Source organism: Meles meles, chromosome 20 (assembly GCF_922984935.1).
Source record: "Meles meles chromosome 20, mMelMel3.1 paternal haplotype, whole genome shotgun sequence".
NCBI classification, from domain to species: Eukaryota; Metazoa; Chordata; class Mammalia; order Carnivora; family Mustelidae; genus Meles; species Meles meles.
Genome location: NC_060085.1, coordinates 15731440 through 15751820, shown reverse-complemented (window position 1 = coordinate 15751820; position 20381 = coordinate 15731440). Strand labels below are relative to the sequence as shown.

Sequence of the window (20381 nt, the reverse complement as noted above, 5' to 3'; positions counted from 1 at the left end):
TGGATGTACACTTCCAGAAAAGCTGTCCACTTGATATAACACCATAATAGTAACTCAGCTCTGAAGGGAAGGCTCTAGGGAGCCTGGGTGACTCAGTCAGTTAAGCATCTAGCTCTTGATTTCCACTCAGGTCCTGATCTCAGCATTGCAAGATCGAGCCCCATATCAGGCTCCGCACTTAGTGGAGTCTGCTTCTGTACCCCTGCCCCTCCTCCTACACACTCTCTGTGTGTGTGTGTGTGTGTTAAATAAATAGATCTTTAAAAAAGAAGAAAGGAAGGATCCATGTCCTAGACAACACTGTATACTTATCCAAACCTCTTTTCTTGAGCAGTTCAGTAGGTCCTGCCTAGTACCCCATCTGGTTACAAGTTCTATACTAGTTTTCTACTGCTGCATAACAAAATTATCACAAATTTAGTGGCTTACAACAACACCCATTAATTAGCTCACAGTTCTGTAGGTCAGGAGCCTAGATATGATGTGGGTAAGTTTTCTGCTCCGCCTCCCTAGGCTAAAATCAAGATGTTGGCCGGGCTGTATTCTTATCTAGAGCTCGGGTGCTCTTCTAAGCTCACATGATTATCGCAGAATTCAGGTCTTTGTGGCCGTATGTCTGGGATCCCCTCTTTCCTCAATAGCTGAAAGCTGTGCCGGCTCACAGCAGTTAGCTTCCCACACCCATGCTCCTGGCCACGTGGCCCCCTTGAAAACCAGCTACAGAGAATTCCTTTCACACTTCCATTCTCCTTCTCCAGGAAAAGCCCAGACTCTTTTAGGAGGGCTCAACTGATGAGGTCAGGTCCACCAGGATAGCAGTGACCTGACCCTACACCACCACCTGATCACGTGATTGATATCCCATCATATTCAGAGTCCCTCCCACACTCAAGTGGAGGAGAACACACAGGGTGCGGGTCTTTGGGGCCATCTTGAAATTCTGCCCACCACAGGGTTCAGAGGCCCCGTGAGGGGATGGAGGTGTGATGGTGGCCATCTCCTGAGTAGTTAATGTTTGGGCCCAAATAGTACAGATGAGAACCCTACACTTTAAGGAAGTAAGATGTCTTTTCCCAAGCAGCGCAGCCAACCATGGCCCCAGGGATGACACAATGTGAGTGTTACATCGGGCTGAGTGATGGCCCCTAGCACAGGTCAGGCCTTAATGGAACCTTCTCTTCTGCTGCCCCTCCCTGCCCCCTCAGGAGCGGCTCTTCAAAGCTGCAGGTTTGAACTAACTCAAAGATGGATGTTTTAATAATGAAACATTTCCCCGTTGCCCTCTGAACTCCCTCTCTTAACATAATCTTTGAGGGACGGTGAATAATAAGGTGGAAAGGGGTTCATATAACCTAGAAAAACCCATTTTATTTTATTTTTTAAAAGATTTTATTTATTTATTTGTCAGAGAGAGAGAGCACAAGCAAGGGGAGTGGCAGAGGCAGAGAGAGAAGCAGGCTCCCTGCTGAGCAAGGAGCCCGATGTGGGACTCAATCCCAAGATGCTGGGATCATGACCTGAGCCGAAGGCAGCCTCTTAACTGACTATGCCGCCCACGCGCCCTGGAAAAAACCATTTTAAACTAAACTTATTTCACTTTAACCAATTCATGGCTTATGTTCAGACAAATAAGAGAGTTTTCTTTTCTCTTGGTCCTAATCACCAAGGAACGCAGGCCTGTCAGAACACTGGTCACCATAGCCCATCGCTGGGTCTGTAGCACAGAGAAGGTCAAGGTGGCAGAGCCCAGCTGGTAGCTAGCAGGCTGAGTGACATTCTAATGACTTTGCAGAGAAATGCTCCTGCTTCTTTTTCATACCCTTTTGCCATCTTTTGAGTTTTCTAGTTACTGACATCATTTTTCCTGTAAAGAAATATTCCCCCCCCCTTCTCCCAAGGCGAATATCATGTGTACGTATGAATTGGAGCCTGTGTGTCATTTTGCTCAATTTGGGGTTGTTATTGAAATTAGTGGTTAGCAATTCTCGGGTTTAGAAGTGAAGCACACTGACTTGATGCCCTGTGAAATTAAGCAAGACACAAAAAAACAAATACAGAATACCTTATATGAGGTCCCTAGAGGAGCCAGATTCCCAGAGACAGAAAGTAGAATGGTGGGCCAGGGGCTGAGGGAGGGAAACGGGGACTTGGTGTTTAATGGGGACAGAGTTTCAATTTGGAAAGATGGGGAAGTTCTGGAGATGGATGGTGACAGTTGTCTCAGAATAACATAATTATACCTAAGGCCACTGAACAGTACACTTAAAAATGATTACCATGATAAAGTTTCTATTATGTATACTTAACCACAAATTTTTAAATGGGGGGGGGAATGTTTCGAGTGTCTATTTGTGGATAGTGGAAGGATGAGTCATCTCTTCCATTTTTCCTTTTTTACCACAATTAAGAAAAAAATCAGTGAAATGCCTTATGATACCAAGGCTTGCTTTGTAAATGTACCTGCCAGCGGATCTGCTTCTAACCCTGTCCTTGGAGAAAGCCCTGCCACACCCCACAGTGTCCGTCGGCAGGGTCCCACAAGCCTGACTCACCGCACGTCCGGTTCAGACCCTCCCGGCTTCAATCCGAGGCCAAACAGGCTTTTATCTTCCTTCTTCAGAGCTGGGCAAACCACAGTTGGTTGTAGCCAGAAGTGTGAGTCGCTCCAAGAGCCTAGGACCTGGAGGACAGAGACTTTGAAACCTTCGTGGTCGAGCCCCTGTGCCCAGCGCTCTGCAGGCACAAAGTGGGACCCAGAATGGGCTTGGCGCATTCCGGGAAGGACCGAAAAGGGGGTTTGAGCCTCTCATCAGGGCAAGTTTCAAATATCTTTTTTTTTTTTTTTAGTTTTAAAAATTGTTTTATTGAGGCATACAAGACAATACATAAATGTTAAGTATGCAGCTTGCTACGTTTACCATATGTATATACGTACACATTTATACGTGTGTGTGTGTGTGTGTGTGTCTCCTTCCAGTACCCCAGAGTGTTTCTTCTTCCCCCTTCCTTAGTTAATACCTATCTATCTCCCAGGCGATCATGGTTCCAGGATGTAAGCACAGATTGGGTCTGTCTTCTGGAACTTGACACAATGGAATCATATAGCATGTGGTCCTTCCTGTGTGGATTCTTGTGCAAACATCTCCCTGTTAACTTTGTATCCGAAGAACCTGAACAGCTCATCTCTATTGGCAAGGCGGGGCCTCTGGAACAAAGTACTCTAGGACTGGAACATTAAAGAAATTGGAGATCCAGCAGTTTCTAAACCTTTAGCAGTGGGGAAAGGGGAACTCTGAGCCCGCTGTCCTGTGTATGTCCGTGAGCACGCATACAGATGGGTTTTATGATCTGCTCCTTTGATCCTTCCCCCAACCATCCTTGTGATCTTTAGCGACTGTCACGGTCCTGGTAACTCACACTTCAGGGTCTTGACAAAACGAATCTTTTTAACATTTCATAAAATGTAAATGTGATTTAAGCTGGCCTTATGGCATGTTAGCATATCATGACTTATTCACGGCGGTCATCAGCTGAATTATGTTTGGTTTTTAATTCTTCAAGTCCCACCTTCAAAGTCTATTATGATGCAATTTTTTTCTCCCTCTGCGGCCCTCTTTGAAATCATTCCTTCACCCGGTGCAGTTCAATTCAATCTGGAGTGATATGTGAAAGTCCACGTTTCAGGTTGGCCCCAGTCCCAGAGAGATTTATACAACGATGAATCCATTTGCTCCAGACTCTGGCCTGGACAGTCGGCAGCCTGGTTATGGATCTCTAACGTGCATCTCTAAGAAGGTGTGTTTTCTTTGATCATAAAAGGGAAGGATACAGCCGAAGGGTTAGGATATGCACAGAACACCAGCCCTACAGACCGTTCCTTGCTAGTGTCCCCCTCAGAGGACGCTTCGGTTACTTTAGAAAATAAACAACTTGCATCAGTGCACCTCAGTTTCTTTCCTGAAGAGTTTAGGGACTAAGAGCAGGAAGTGAACGGGTGGACGTAACAGTCCCCTGCTCTCATCAACTGTTCCAGAAAGTTGGATTGACTAGGAGGACCCACAGGTTGCTTTTAACATTGCCCTTTGAACTTTAGGTTACCACGTCCTCTGGGATTGCTCTCAGAGCCATGGAAATGGTAAACGGTTTTAAAGCAAACCATGGGTCTCTTTCACTGAGTGGATGGGAACGTGACATCCTTGGAACCCTGAAATCCCCAGATGTGACTCGGGAAGGCGGGCCCAGCCTTGTTCTTCTTTGTATGCTGGACAGCAGCCCATCATTACCTTGCGTCCTGTGGCCGGAATCCGCCTTCATCGAAACCGCAAGAGCAAGTTGTCTTTGGCCCTTCCTCCACCATTGTGTCTGCCTTCCCTGTATCTTCCCTTCCCTGACTTCCCCAGTGCATGCCTGTGTCACAGCCCCCCCCCCTTTCCCTGGTGGGAGGTGGCACTTATTCATCCCCAGGCTTTTTATTTTTAACTGTGGTCAATGCCCAGGCCTTGCAGGTAGATTAGCTGATCGCTGCAGTGTTTAGCACATGAGCTTAAAGTGTGACCCTTACCTTTGGAGAACCTGTAAGCTCTAATGGGAGCATGGGAGCATGACGGGCAAGTTCTTGTGGCAAACTGTGGCCCAGGATCCTCAAGTGGGAGATGCCCGGCTATTTGGAGCTGGAGAATGGTCACCTGTCCCGTTATCCACCTCTTCCTCCAGACTTCCAGCGGTAACCTGAAGCATCCCCCAGCCGGCCCCAATCACCACACTTGCCCCAGCCTCTTCATGGGGCTGCCTTGTGGGTGGCCATCATTCCACATCCCTTTGTCCTGCAGCAGGCTGCTTTGCTCCAGCCAGTCCGGGGAGGGAGGCAGGTGGCGTGGAATGGGGGACAAGGTGGTGGTGGGAGGTGTTGGTGTGTCTTATCAGGTCCTGCTTGATTTCCACGCCAATGAAGAACAGGTGGGAGTCTTTATCTGGGAGCAGGCATTCCCTGCCAAGCCAAACCCGGTTGAGATTCAGCCACTCCAAGCTAAACGAGAAGGAAATTCGGTAGATGGGGATTTGGGGGATCCTGCTCAACTGAGGTCTGATTGTTGCCTCTTGAGTCTCACTAACAGTAGCCTTGAGAAGTGGGCCCACGGGTTGGGACTTCTACAGGACCTCCCACCTAGACCTGGCCCTAGCTCTTGATTCCCAGCATGCTCTGCCAGAAACATGGCTCCTCTTCCTTTGCGACCAGCTTGGCCACATCCCTCTCATCCTACAAGCCCAAGGCAGATCCCGCCAAGCCGCAGAAGAACCATTAGCACCTAAACGTGTCAATTTCCCTTCCTCGCACTGGGAGCTGTCCAAAAAGATGCACAAAAAAAGGAACCACATCCCAAACATCTCACAAGTTCCAGGGAGGTATAAATCTTAAGCTCAAATTCAAGCGACAGTTGCAGATTATTTTGACATGATGAACGCTTTCAGTAAATGCAGGGTAACTATTTAGCCATTTTATTTTATTTTTATTTATTTATTTATTTTGACAGACAGAGAGCACAAGTAGGTAGAGAGGCAGGCAGAGAGAGAGAGGGAAGCAGGCTCCCCGCTGAGCAGAGAGCCCAGATGCAGGGCTCGATCCCAGGACTCTGAGATCATGACCTGAGCCGAAGGCAGAGACCTCACTCACTGAGCCACCCAGGTGCCCCTATTTAGCCATTTTAAACAAACATCTTCGCCTGTTGATATCCCGGAGATAGCAGCTAGGACATTATATTCCATCCTGACAGACGGCAGTGAGAGTAAACTGTTCTCCTCATGAAGTTCCTGCTGAGTGTGGGGATCCTTGGGTGGGGCCAGCTCTGCGGAAGGGTCGTCTGTCCTGCTGGGTGCCAGAGTCCGACTGTTTGGACACAGGACCTGGCCTCTTACTAACCATATACGCCTGGACACATTACTTAAGCTCTTAGAGCCTCAGCTCCTTCGTTTGCAAAATGAGCATTCACATTAGAGCTTACTCTGTGGGGTGGTGATGGGATATAGAAATACTTTTGCCAGATACAAGCATGGAGTCTTCACATACAGGCCATTCATTGGATGTTCATTGTAATTGTGATGGAAGCATGCCCCATGCCTAGATTCTAGAAGCTTCTCAGGCAAGGGAGACGGATTACTTCCTGAAACAGCAACTTGTGTCCTGTTCTGTTTTATGTGATTGTGAGCAATTATTTCTTCCCAGGTAGGCAGATGGGTGACTCCCTGCCATTGGTAAGACTTTCCCTTCAGCTCACCAGGATGTAAAGAGACCCAGCTGAGTGGATGCCAGATGGACTTAGGGTGTCTAAACTGGTGTCTCTCCTCTGCCAGCAGGCTCTGAATCTGGTGGTGTGACAGTCCGGCACTGTGTCCCCATAGGGGACCCTATTGAGTGGGTTACGTTGATGACGATGCCCAGCCCCTGGCGTCAATCAGGAACTCTGTGCACCTCCTAACAACAGCAGCACTTCCTCCCCTTCTGGTGGCTGACTTGACCTTGGCGGCTTCTTAGAGGGCAGCCCAGTGTAGGACCCGGGAGAGTGGCCAGTGCAGGGGTGCTGGGGTCAAACCAGAATGCCCCCTCTCCTTCTGGTGCTCAGCAAACATGGGGAAGTAAGGTCACATCTCTGAACTGCAGAGGGTTGCCGGAGTCCCGTGAGTCAACATAAATAGAAAGACTTTGATAAGCAGTGAGCAGGGCTGAGCCAGGGCAGGGAAGGCACGGAAGACCTAAGGAGGCCTCCGCGCTTGCATAACCCTGAGAGTCAAGGCCCCAGGGAGTACCTCCCTCCCCCTCAGCTCCACCCAACCCTGGGCTTTACAGGATCAGCAATAATAACAGGTAACCTTGATCGCTACCTGGCACCGTTCTAAGCAGCTTCATAGGTGTTTACTCCTTTAGTCCTTACAACAATGCGGGTATTATCCCCATTTGCAGAGGAGGGAAGTGATGCACAGAGAAGCTAAGGAATTTGCCCAAGGAGATGTAGCTGGTGAGCAGTCCAGCCAGGAATTGATCCCAAGCAGGCAGATTCTAGAATCTAAGCTCTTAACCATTATGCAAAGCTGCTAAGTTATGCTGGTCCCTGGAGCGGGGGGCCAAACTCCACGGCCACGACCATGCCCCTTCCCAGCCCATCCCCTGCCTCTGTCTCTAGCCTCTTCTACCGCATGTTCCTTGCCTTCCAGCCAAAACAACTCCATGGAGTGCCTCCAAGGGGAGCCACATTCTTCATACCTCTGCACCTTTGCACCTGCTGTTCCCTCCACCTACCCTTCCTAACACCCATCTCACTAGCCCCAGCTGGCAAACTCCTATCTGTTTTTCAAGACCCATCTTAAGTTATGCCTCCTATGTGAAGCCTTCCTTGACCACCACCCCTAGACAGTTAATAGCAGACCCTCCCTGTCTTAGAGCACCTCAACCCTCCTTGGTGCCTTCAAGTCGCTGACTCTCAGGTGCCATCTGGTCGGCAGACAGGCAAATGTAACACAGCTTACGCGAGTGCAGCAACCACTTCCCACAGGGACTATAAGCAGGAGAGCTCATATAAGCATTGTGAGTGTCCCCCCAGGATGGCTGTGACATGGACAGGTGAAGCGCCGTCCCCTCTCGTGTCACTTCCTCGGGCTCTCATGGTCTGAGCATCCCATGCTCTGAAGGATCACCCAGAATTTAACAAAATGTATTTTTGCAAACCTGGCGCCTAAAATCCAATCACTACTTTGGTGCTTAACCCGAAATGCAGGGATCTACTCCACGGATGAGCAACGGCAGCCTTGGCCGGTGGACTTGAGAGAGGGATGTTGACGTGCAGTGAGACCTCTTCCTAAGAAAGGACGGGGGTTTTTCGGCCAGGACTTCTCTTCCCCTTATAGATTTGCTTTGGAATCTGACTCCCACGCAGGCTGTGACTAGATCAGCCGCGCTGATTCACGATTATACCACTTGGCTTCTGCGTTCTGTCTCCCGAGACATCCTGGGCTCTCCTGCAGAGCATTATTCATCTTAATAAATGTCTCCTGGTGCCCAGGCTGGGCCAAGGTCGTGCTGGAAGCTGCTTGGTCCATCTTTGGTGGATGGAGAGTGACTGGAAGCAAAGCCCCCCAGGGAACCACACCCAGAATTGAGGCAGCTGGTTCTGACCCATCTAAGAATCACGGGTGTCGGTCTTTTGAACTTTACTTGGCAAACCCGGGCCAGATAACTTGCCCAGTGTGCATCTGGTAGAATCCCCTTCTTTGAGTTTCTTTTCCTTGTGTGTGCTTTCCTTGAAAAGAAATAGAATGACAGGGAGAAAAAGTAATAGGAACGTTTGTAGGATATCCTGTGATCCAGTGATTAATGAAGCGTGAATAATGAATGGTGATTAAAACAATTGGAAATTCCCGCCTGAGAAGCCGCTGGTGAGGCAGAAACTAGCGAAGTTGTCCTAATAAGGAGAGGTCGGAAGGCAGGAGAGCAAAGAAGAAGAATGTGATTCATGAGCAGCAGCTCAGAGCCTGGGAGCCTGCCGGAGCCCACGCGCTGCTTCCGCGAGGCTTGGCTTGGATTTCTTTCCACCTGGAACACCTCGAAATCACACTAGAATCTGGAGCGTTGTCTGAGTTTCTGCGAACCCGGGTAACTGATCTTCCAAAATATGACACCAGAGGAATACCAAACTCCTAGGGAGACAAAAGCAAGAGATGCTGAAGGAGAAAACACCCAACCACTTTCTTTAAATTACAGTGCATTTGTCAAGCTGACCCAGTGAGGGGTGGCCATGGTGGATGGCCGTGGTGGGCGGCTGAGATTTATTCCAGTGTTGGGATTTCCAGTTTCAGGGTGTGATTAATGATGGCGAGTGTAGAAGAGGAAAATGTGCAAGCAACGTGTCTTTCTGAAGCTCGGAGCCTCTGTGATGAGCTGTAAGTTATTTTACTCAAGCAATGAGGGTCTCTCTGCTACTGAGTGGTAGAGCTGGGGGGAGGTGGGGAAGGGGAGTCCAGAATTCAAGCATGTCCATGGTTGGATCATTAGCCTCTCACTTCCCATCTGACCCCTCTGCTAATCTATGCAAATATATGCATCATTGAGGATGAGGGGAGCAGTCCTGTGCATGATGTGTCCTTGGCTGTGACCCCAGGAAACAACCCATCATGCAAATCGATCTTTAACGATTTATTAAAGTTGCTGAGCCTCGGCTTTACTGCGCATGTGTTTTCTCTGGGTGATGAGCTGGGAAGAGAGTGGGGATTCTCCAATCCCAGGTACTGAAGGAGAGCTATGAACCATGGCTGGGCAGTGGAATGTGCTGGCCTGGCCGCCAGGAAGGCAGAACAAGAGGGAACATGGTGAGATGATAAAAGTACGCTCACCTGAAGTGAGCCGTTGCTCCCTTTCAATGGTTCATCTTCTTGATTTGCAAAACAGGTTAGAATGAAAATCTGGGTTATTTTGATCCAAAATAAAAAAATATAAATAACAGTTAACATTGTTATGTTATGATGCATGGAGGAAGGATTGGAGTGTTCAATAACGAGTTGGGACAGTTGGCTTTCCATATGGGAGAAAATAGTAAAAGTGAATCCCTACCTCCCAGCCCAGACAAAACAAAGTGTTTCCAATACAGATTCCCAGGTCCCATGGTGGGCGTTCTGGACCTTGGGACTTCATCATTCTTGAAGCCCTCCAGAGACCATTTAGAAACAGGGGCGCCTGGGTGGCTCAGTCGGTTGAGCATCTAACTTTATTTCAGCTCAGGGTCGTGGGATCAAGCCTCGTGTGGGGCTTAGGACAGCAGGAATGTGCCTGCCTTTTCCATGGTAGGCTCAGGTCATGATTCCTGGGTCCTGGGATCAAGCCCCACACTTGGCTCCCAGCTCAGCCAGGAGTCTGCTTCTCCCTCTTCCTCTGCCTCTCCCCTTGCTTGTGCTCTCTCTGTCTCTCTCTCTCTCTCTCTCTCTCAAATGAATAAATAAAATCTTTAAAAAAAAAAAAAAAGAGTAGAGAAGAAACTGACAACCTAACTAGCCTGGCTGTAGTCCTGAGACAACGCCACATTGTCCTGTGACAATGACCTAGCCCCGCCGGAGACCCGGGGTTGGAGGCCATGAAGGAGCATGCCATGCTTTCCAAAACTGGGTGTCCCAAGAATTTTTTGCAGATAGCGTGGTAAGACCTTTTGATGATTGCAGGAAAAGAACACAAGGTTAACATACACCACTTGGATATCAGTCTGATAACCAGGTTTCTGAACACAGGTCTAGCTTCATTTTAATCTGACGTCTTCAAGAACCCCTGGGCCTCCAGCTCGCGCGCTCGCTCGCTCGCTCTCTCTCTCTCTCTGAAGATTTTAAATGGCTACGCTGCTTGAAGATGAAGCATTGGAGTAAATAAGCTTCTGCCTCAGAGAGTGTCTTCTCTCTCTCTCAAGCTGTTAATTAAGAAGCTCGGAGCCCCTGGTTCCCACCAAGATTGATTAGCTCAGACTGAAATCCGGGGGTGGTGGTATGTCTGTGAGATACTTCCAAAGGCAGCCAGGCAAGAATATGGAGATGAGAGTTTCCCTGGAGCCCTTGAGAGGCTCCTGACTTCTGCCTCCGCATAGGCACTCAGCACTGCCTAGATCCTGAGCCTACCACGGAAAAGGCAGGCACATTCCTGCTGTCCTAAGGTAGGAAGGTGCTCCCATTCTGATCATGGGCAGCGAGAACAAATGAACAGGTAACGCAGTGGTCTCAGTCAAAGACCTGAACAGGGGCGCCTTGGTGGCTCAGTTGTTAAGCGTCTGCCTTCAGCTCAGGTCATGATGCTGGGGTCCTGGGATCAAGCCCCACAACAGGCTCCCTGCTCAGCGGGAAGCCTGCTTCTCCCTCTCCCACTCCCCCTGCCTGTGTTCCTTCTCTTGCTATGTCTCTCTCTATCAAATAAGTAAATAAAGACTAGAGCAGGGAGGGACAAAAAGCAGGAAGACTGGGAATGCGAGGTGAGGGGGGGAACACCTCAGGGGGCTGGTGAGGGAAGGCCGCTCTGAGGTGACCTTTCAGCTGAGACTGGAAAGACAAAAAGAACCCAGCTGTTGCTAAAGAAAGAGCGTTTTTAGAAATCAGGACCAGCATGTGCAAAGGCCCTGGGGATGGGAAAGAGGTTAGTGTGCTAAAGAAGAAGACAAAGGAGGCCCAAGCACAGTAACCAAAGCGGGAGGGAGGGGTACAGGTTGAAGTTAGAGAGATTAGACATTTTGCTCCAAAAAATGCAAACTTAAGCCAACTTGAAAGCCATGTTGGGAAGGCAGCTGAGCTGGGGTGCCGGCATTCCAAGCCATGTGTCGCGGCCGGGCTGTAGTCAGGAATGCTGACAAAGTGGCAAAATCACTTCTTCCTTAGGTACTGATGATCATAGAGTGGGAGCTGGCCAGAAATGTAGGATTATTCTAGCCCAACCCCCTCATTTTACAAAGGAAGGAACAGAGGCTCGAAGAGGGTAAAGGTCTTCCTGATAAAATGGAGAAAATATTTGCAGTTTATTATCACAGATTGAGGGTTCAATTTCCACTACTGTATAAAAAGCTGCTGGCTGGCCAGCCTAGAGCAGAGTGAACAAGGTGGGGGAGAGGTTCAAGAAGAGGGTGACAAAAGTGATCACACCCAGCGGCCAGCCTGGGAAACACAGTGCACTCATACCTTCTTGTGGGAGGGAAAACACACAGAACTCTCACATGGCAGCTAGCAGTTTTAATCAAATGAAAACACGTGGCTGGTCAAAAACTGGAAAGCAGGGGCACCTGGGTGGCTCAGATGGTTAAGCATCTGCCTTTGGCTCAGGTCATGATTCCAGGATCCCGGGATCAAGCCCCACTTCGGGCTCCCTGCTCACCGGGGAATCTGCATCTCCCTCTCCCTCTGCCGCTCCTCCTGCTTGTGCTCTCTCTGCCTCTCTCTCTCTGTGTCAAATGAATAAATAGAATCTTTAAAAAAAGAAAAAACAAACAAACTGGAAAGCACTCAAATGTCCCTCAACAAGTGTGTGGGTAGATAAACCAGAGTTGATACAGGCAAAGGAATATTACTCAGCAGTAAAAAGAAACACATTACGAATCCCTGCGGGAACACGGAGTAAACTCACAAACATGTTGAGCAAAGTAACCAGGTACAAAAGAGAATATGCCGTAGGATTCTGTTTAAATGAAGGTCTGGATCAGGCAATGGAGAGTTCTCTGGGACCAGAAGCCGAGGTTGACTGTCAAGGGACATTAAAGGAACATCTAGAAGGGATGAAAATTTTTTATACCTTGACTGTTGTGGTGGTCATGTGTACATACGTTTGTTAAAATACTTAAAATGAAAAAAAAAAGCACTTAAAATGAGTGGGCCCTTTTTAATGTATGTAAATTATACCTCAATAAAGTTGATTTTAAAAAATACATGGTTAGGGGCACCTGGGTGGCCCAATTGGTTAAGCATCTGCCTTTGGCTCAGGTCATGAGCTCAGGGTCCTGGGATCGAGCCCCACATGGGACTCCCTGCTCAGCAGGGAGCCTGCTTCTCCCTCTCCCTCGGCCTCTCCCCCCTGCTCGTGCAAGCACTGTCTCTCTCTCTCTCTCTCAAATAAATAAATAAAATCTTTTAAAAAAATTTTTCCCTAGCCTCCACTATTGTGTGTGTGTGTATATATACTGGGCAGGTGAAGCACTCAGGTCGGGAAACAGCAGCTCTTTGCAAACAAATACGTCCCCCGAGAGAAAGACTGTTTCTGTACGTGGACTTTGGTCTACAGTCAATATGGAGACAGGGTGCGGCAATTCCTCTGATCGCTACGTAACGCTACACAGATGGGGTATGAACACATACTGCTCAAAACATCTAGGCTGTGGTCTAGTGTTTTTAAAAGTTTTAGAAAAATTCATAGAGCAAACGAGACACGTGTCAACACCCCGTCAGCAACAGGCATCTTCTTTCTCATTGGTAAGGACAGCACTGTCCCGTTACACCACCCCTCCCCCATCCATTCTCAGACCTGGAGGAAGACAACAAGGGTGTCAAAGAGAGCATCCTTCCTGCCAATGGAAGGGGATGGCAGCAATTTGGGAGACCTAAATAAATCATCCTGCTCACTCTGTTTTTCTTTCCTCCTCCAGGAGTTTCTGAGATTTCCCTGCCGCCGGGAAGTGGCATTACGGTTTTCATAAAGCCTGGGACCTCACCCCTAGGACCCCTGCCACTGAAGCCCTGTTACATCAGTAGTTCTAAAAAACATAAAACCTCATTGACCATCAAATCTGGAGAAAAAGAGGTCTTTTCCTTCACCTGCCATGACCCAGAGAAGCACTTTGTCATCGAGATCCAGAAGAATATCGGTAAGTACACATTAAAAATGTTTGGCCTCCCTGCCACTGTTTTGGGGTGGGGGAAATGCCTCTAGTGCTGAAACCTCACACTCTTTTAAATTGTTTTTTTTTTTTTTTTAATTTGACTGATCACAAGCAGGCAGAGAGGCAGACAGAGAGAAAGAGAGGAGGAAGCAGGCTCCCAGCCGAGCAGAGAGCCTGATGCGGGGCTTGATCCCAGGACCCTGGGATCATGACCTGAGCGGAAAGCAGAGGCTTTAACCCACTGAGCCATCCAGGCACCCCTGAAACTCACACTCTTTAGCTGTGATGTGGCTGTTGGTGGTTCTCAGCGGTTTACACAGGTTACATTGTTGAAGCTGTAAAACAGCCCTAGGAGAAACTCGCAAAGACAGTGGCTTGCCTAAGATAGCATAGCTATTAAGTAGCAGCAGGGCAAGAAACCAAGTGCTCTGCAGAGCATTGTGCCACACTGTTTCTTGACAGAGCTATAGATCTTCCTTCAGGTCTGGAATGCTCCAGCAGATGTGCTAAGTTTAACGTGTTTGAACTAAAGCTTGAAAGCTAATTTAATTCAAATTTAAACTAATTAAATTCTAAGCTAAAATTTTGCTGACAAGGAGCAGAAAGCAAGGGAAGGCAAAGAAATTGGAGGGACCCCTGGGTGGCCCAGCGATGGAGGGTGAGACTCTTGATCTTGGGATTGTAGGATTGAGTCCTACATTGGGTATAGAGGTTACTTTAAAAATCTTAAAAGAAAGAAAGGAAAGAAGGGAGGGTGGAAGGGAATGAAGGAGGGGGGGATGGGAGGACGGGAGGAAGGAAGGAAAGAAATTGGACAGTTGGGGACATAAGGCTGGGGAGGGGGGTCCAAGAGGCACGGGGGCGGGGGGGGGGGGGGAGGAACAGCAGCTTTGAGGCTGAGGGAGCCGGGTCTGGCTTCAAGCTTCAGGCTCCTGATCCTGTGAGCTCATCTTGTTGGGTCCATGGTCAAAGGAGCGAGACTGATACAAAGCGAAGGCCAAGCAAAGCTTTATTTCACACCAAGCATCGAGAATCAAACTGACCAGCCAGAGCAAGAGCCCTCTGCCTTACAGACTAGCTTTTAAGGGCAAGGGCCATGTAGTTGGGCCTGGCCACGCACAGGTAGCCCATGAGATTGTAACACAGAGAAAGCTGCACAGTCCTGCTAGGTCACACATAGGTGACTAACTGAATTACAATTTACCCTATAGTAGATATTTGAACTAGCCTATCACCTGGGTCAGAATTGGCACCCAAAGGGCAGGGCCCATACTCCTTGGTAGCTAGGGAGACAGTACGCGCCCCCACCGATTGGATACCTCCACCTGGCCTGACCCACCCTTGTATTTGGGCTTGGTTACCTGGGACTGGTTTCCGGGACTTGTTTTTAAGTAAGTTCCGTCTGGGGGGCGGAGGGGGGGCAGGGGGCAGGGTCAGGATGGAGCTGCTCTGGCTAAATAGGCCCTTACAATCACATGGCTTTAAATGAGTCACTTAACTGCTATGTGACTTGGTGTTTTCTCCTATAAAATAAGAGTCAATGTACAAACCAGCAGGGCTCTCTTAAGGGTGAAATAAACTAATGGCCTAAAAATGTTTGACACACAAGGTAACAAACGACAGTTACTTGGGACTGTTGTTACTCTTCATCATTTGAACTTGGGGTGGGAGGGAGACTGACACAAGATATAAGCACCAGGCAGAGAGAATTAAATGTAGAATTTCCTAATTGCTTTAAGGTGGGCATGCCAACGAGTAGCCTAGATGTAGTAACAACAAGGAGAACATGATTTGGGATCCAATCAAAGCCATACTCAGAAAATTTATTTTGCCTTTCATTGAAAATAAATGAATTAGACAATAGATAAACAAGAAAAGGGAGTAAAATAAACCTTGGGAAGAAGTTCAGAAAATCGAAAGGAGGGTGCCTAGGTGGCTCAGTCAGTTAAGTGTCTGATCCTAGAGTCCTGGGATGGAGCCTCATGGCAGGCTCCCTGCTCAGTGGGGAGCCTGCTTCTCCCTCTCCTTCTGCCACCCTCCCCCACTCATGCGCGCTCTCTCTCTCTCTTTCATTCTCACTCTCTCAAATAAACAAAATCTTTAAAAAGAGAGAGAGAAATTAAAGTACTTACCAGCAGCTTTAAAACTACATCTGATAGGGGTGCCTGGGTGGCTCAGTGGTTAAAGCCTCTACCTTCAGCTCAGGTCATGATCTCAGAGTCCTGCGATCGATCGAGCCCCGCATCAGGTTCTCTGCTCAGCAGGGAGCCTGCTTCCCCCTCTCTCTCTGCCTGCCTCTCTGCCTACTTGTGATCTCTCTCTCTCTCTGTCAAATAAATAAAATCTTTAAAAAAAAAAACTACATCTGATAACTAAAGCTAAGGCACTGTTCTCTATAAAGACTAATTAAATAGGGGCGCCTGGGTGGCTCAGTGGGTTAAGCTGCTGCCTTCGGCTCAGGTCATGATCTCAGGGTCCTGGGATCGAGCCCCGCATCGGGCTCTCTGCTCCGCGGGGCGCCTGCTTCCTCCTCTCTCTCTCTGCCTGCCTCTCTGCCTACTTGTGATCTCTCTGTGTCAAATAAATAAATAAAATCTTTAAAAAAAAATAAATAAAGACTAATTAAATAGATAAATCTCTGACTATTCCCCCAGAAAAAAAAGAAAGAGAACATACAGATACACAGCATTGAAAGGATAAATGTTGACTGAATGACCTTTACAGAGACGATTTCTAAAATAGGCTATGCAAAACATTATGATAATAAGTGTGAAAATCTGAATAAAAGGACTAATTTGGGGGACAAATGCAATGAGCCAGATTGACTCCTAGGAAGTTAGGAGATCTAAATAAATAAATAACCAAGGAGGAGGTTGGAAACCGTGTCCAAGATGAAGGAAAGCAGGGTTTGAGTCAGTTAGACATGGTTTCATAGAGAATCCTATAAAACTTTTAGGAGAAGATAAGTTCTTATATTTAAACCATTCCAGAGGAAGGTTGGCAAATCTTTTCCGAGAAAGGCTGGATAGTAAATATCTCAGATCGTCTCCAAACCAACCACTGAGCTCTGCTCTTACAGGAGAAAGTAACCACAAATAGGGAAACATGGGCAGTGATGTCCCACATGTTTATGCTTGGCGGCCAGGATTGGGCTGGGCTGGTCCCATGAGCTGTGATTTGGTGACCCCTGTTCTAGAGCACAGAAAGAGGTGAATTTTCATAGTTGATGTAATAAGACTTTTACAAACCTAATATCAAAATGTGCCAGAGCGCTAAAACGAAACAAAACGAAAGGAAACACAAAACCCTCACTGTCTAAATAGGGTTAAGAGATCCCATGAGAGCCCAGCAGGACCCAATCCATGTGGCCCTGGGCACATTGGAGGTGTGGCTGGAAACCCCTGAGAGGCGTGGCTTTTTTTTTTTTTTTGGAGATTTTATTTATTCATTTGAGAGAGAGAGCATGAGCAGGGGGAGGGGCAGAGGGAGAAGCAGACTCCCTGCTGACCAGGGAGCCGGGACATGAGACTCAATCCCAGGACCCTGGGATCATGACCTGAGCTGAAGGTAGATGCTTAACTGACTGAGCCATCGAGGTGCCCCAGAGGTGGGTTGATACAATGGAGTTTCCGCGAGCTCTTGAAAATAGTTCCTATCTTTACCCACACACAAACTCTAGCTTTAGCTACCTTCGTTGCCTTATCATCTCACCCCGTTTCATGGGTAAGGTAGCATGATGTGTTGGCAAGAACTTGGGTCGACCAAACACAAGCCTGGGCTTTCGTCCTGGGATTGCGTGTGCCGCAAACAGGCTTGTCACCCAGACTCCAGGACCACCTTGCAAAACTGAAAGTTGGGGCAGGAATGACCTCGGAGGTCCTAGCCAGCTCTGAAATTCTCCTGTGATCCCACTTTGCATTGACGGTCCTTTCAGACACCCCACTGGAGCAGCACTAGGGGTGGGGAGAGTTCCTGTTCTAGAGGCCAGAAGCCACTGTGCCTTTAGGATTCCCTGCACCAGACACAGCCAAGTCTCCCTTTTCTGCTTGGCTTCTATCACTTCTTCTACGGACTCATTTTCTCCTTAAGAGTAATGTTTCTTGTTTCGTTTTAAAAGGCTGAGGAAACGAGATACATCAAAGGATGTCATTAGCTGTTTGCCTGAAAAAAAAAAAAAAATTCAACAGCACTGGTCGTAAAACAGCAGCATGACAGCCCCAAGGCAGAATGATAACTGTGCCTCCGGGTTCCAGCCGTGAAGGGGGTTTTAAGTTCCGAGTACTTGGTATATTGATGGAAAAACCAGTCTTAAAAGGCTGAGCTCAGCACTGTGCCTTCGCAACTGTGAGATTGTGACAGTCTCAGACCCAGGGAGATGTGGGAATCCCAGAGCCCAGGTTCCATTGCAAAGGGCCCCCGTCTGGCTTACTAAGTCTGGAAAACACAGTAGTTAGGAAGTATCTTGCATCTGGTTCTCTGGAAGCAGAGCCTGATGCAGGGATTCTTCAGTCATCTGTCCAGAGGGTGCTCTTGGAGCGAGGAAGCCGTGAGAACATAGAGCCAAGGGAGAAAGTAAGTGAAGGTGTGATTTTAGCTGAAGGGTAGCCACAGGCTGATGTAGGCATCTCCAGGCGTGTCCCTTAAAACAAGGAGGTCAGGGTTGTTCACTCCTGCCTTGGGGAACAGTGATTGGCTGTGGGTTGCTACCCACCCTGGGAGGGGAGGAGGTGCAGTTGGTCCCTTCAGGCTCTCTGGCCCAAGAGGATTCCCTGCAGCCCCCCAGCTACCCCTCCAGCACCTATACGGCCAAGAGATCGTGCCTCTGCCTGGTGAGGGCGGCAGGGGCAGGCAGCGTCTGCTCCAGGGGTCAGGAGAGGCCCCGTTGGTGGCCAAACTTGCTTTTGTGACTGTGTTTCAGACTGCATGTCAGGCCCCTGTCCATTTGGGGATGTCCAGCTTCAGCCCTCAACATCGACGCTGCCCACCCTCAACAGAACCTTCATCTGGGACGTCAAAGCTCACAAGAGCATTGGTCTAGAGCTGCAGTTCTCCATCCCTCGCCTGAGGCAGATTGGGCCCGGGGAGAGCTGTCCAGACGGAGTCACTCACTCCATCAGCGGCCGCATTGATGCCACCACGGTCAAGATCGGGACCTTCTGCAGCAACGGCACGGTGTCCCGCATCAAAATGCAAGAAGGGGTGAAGATGGCCTTACACTTGCCCTGGTTCCACAACCGGAACATCTCCGGCTTCAGCATCGCAAACCGGTCTTCTATAAAACGTAAGTGCGCCCTCCATCTTCGCTGCCCCCCACTCCACCACCGCCCACACCGCCAGTTTGGCACAGGCTGAAACCTACAAACCCCACCCCCTGCTCTAGGTCTGGGGCAGATGTCCGCACTATTGTATGATTCCACCAGAATTCCTCCAAGGAAGATTCCACTCTTCTGGAGGTGGTACAGATCCCCTGGTGTGAACCCAGCCTTGTCTATTAAACAAACTGTGTGGCCATTCTCTTTCCTTGGTCCTTTGTGCCCATGAGGTTTGTTTTCAGAACAGGAAGTGGGATGGATATGTAGACCTCCCTTGATTACCTCATTGCTGATTTCTTTGTCCCATCTTCGAGCCCTTTCACATTTCCGGTAATTGTATCCTTGGTGTGCTGGAGCCAGTTCACACCCGTTCATGACAGCTGGTGGTTGAACGTTCAGGAATTTTGTGAGCTGATGCTAAACGGAGCCATTCATAGAAATAAAACGGTATAAACTTACAGTGAAAATAAATTCATTTAGAAACAAAGGTAATAGACACTCAAAACTCATTACCTCCTAATCATTTCGTGGCATTTGACTGTTACCCATATGCTCTTGAGGTTATTGAGGTCGATCATACCTCTGTGCCCCAAATACCATACACCAGCAAACTACTGCCTGTCTGTTCCAAACTCCACATTCATATCCTGTTGGTGGCTTGAAATCAGCCATGGTGGTAGTATTCACAACAAGGAAATGGGCAGACACTACAAATTAGGGCTTCGGTTTTCCCCCTGCTGGGTCCGTCCTTCAACATTTAGTCACCCACCCCTGACGTATCCGTATCTGGAAATAAGACCACACCCAGAGCTCAGGAGCTGAGGGTTGCTCTCACAGCTTCCTAACACCGCTGCCTTTCCGGCAGGGTTAGGGTCTGGGACAGGGTCTAATCGCCTCCTGTTCTCCTTTGGGTCCGACTCCCGACAGGACTGTGCATCATAGAATCTGTGTTTGAGGGTGAAGGCTCGGCAACGCTGATGTCTGCCAACTACCCAGATGGCTTCCCCGAGGACGAGCTCATGACTTGGCAGTTTGTCATCCCCGCGCACCTGCGCGCGAGCGTCTCCTTCCTTCACTTCAACGTCTCCAACTGCGAGAAGAAGGAGGAGCGGGTTGAGTACTACATCCCGGGCTCCACCACCAACCCTGAGGTCTTCAGGCTGGAGGACAAGCAGCCCGGGAACATGGCCGGGAACTTCAACCTCTCTCTGCAGGGCTGTGACCAAGATGCCCAAAACCCAGGGGTCCTCCGGCTGCAGTTTCAAGTTTTGGTCCAACATCCGCAAAACGAAAGCAGTAAGTGAGCCCCACGTTCCTTTCCCCCCTCCTCCTCCAGCAACTTCTTTCGTTCCTGGATAGTCTGCGTGTTGTGAGGTCCCTTTCCTATTTTTCTCCTGTGGCTTTGGGAACACTTGGACTCTGGACTTCAGAAGAGCTTCAGGAAGTGTGTTGCCAGGCAGTAAAACAGGCTCATGGGTGAATGCCCGGCATGGCGCTCCATTTCAACACAGTAAGAGAAGCAAATGGGAAATTGCAGGCTATTTTTTTAAACAAAGGGGTTAGAAGGTTACTTTTACTTTCTTTTTTTTTTTTTTTTTTTTTTTTTTTTGAGAGAGAGAGAGCATGAGCAGTGGCAGGATGGTCAGAGGGGAAGAGAAAATCTTAACCAGGTTCCACACCCAGTGGGGCTCCATCT

At 48.7% G+C, this 20381-nt stretch overlaps 1 protein-coding gene across 4 annotated transcripts in view; it reads left to right on the top strand.

The window, feature by feature from the left end:
• Window positions 1-20381, top strand: part of CDCP1 (CUB domain containing protein 1) — a 67380-nt gene that overhangs the window by 22233 nt on the left and 24766 nt on the right. For 3 of the 4 annotated variants that reach the window (XR_006816479.1, XM_045991622.1, XM_045991621.1), the window contains exons 2-4: window positions 13140-13358; window positions 18292-18654; window positions 19613-19981. Coding sequence is in view for 3 of the 4 variants with exons in the window: in XM_045991622.1 (XP_045847578.1) it covers window positions 13140-13358; window positions 18292-18654; window positions 19613-19981 (951 nt within the window). In the remaining variant the exon portion in view is untranslated. Of the gene's footprint in view, window positions 1-3697; window positions 3796-13139; window positions 13359-18291; window positions 18655-19612; window positions 19982-20381 lie in introns of those variants that run through there. The other variant, XM_045991623.1, reaches the window with a different exon arrangement.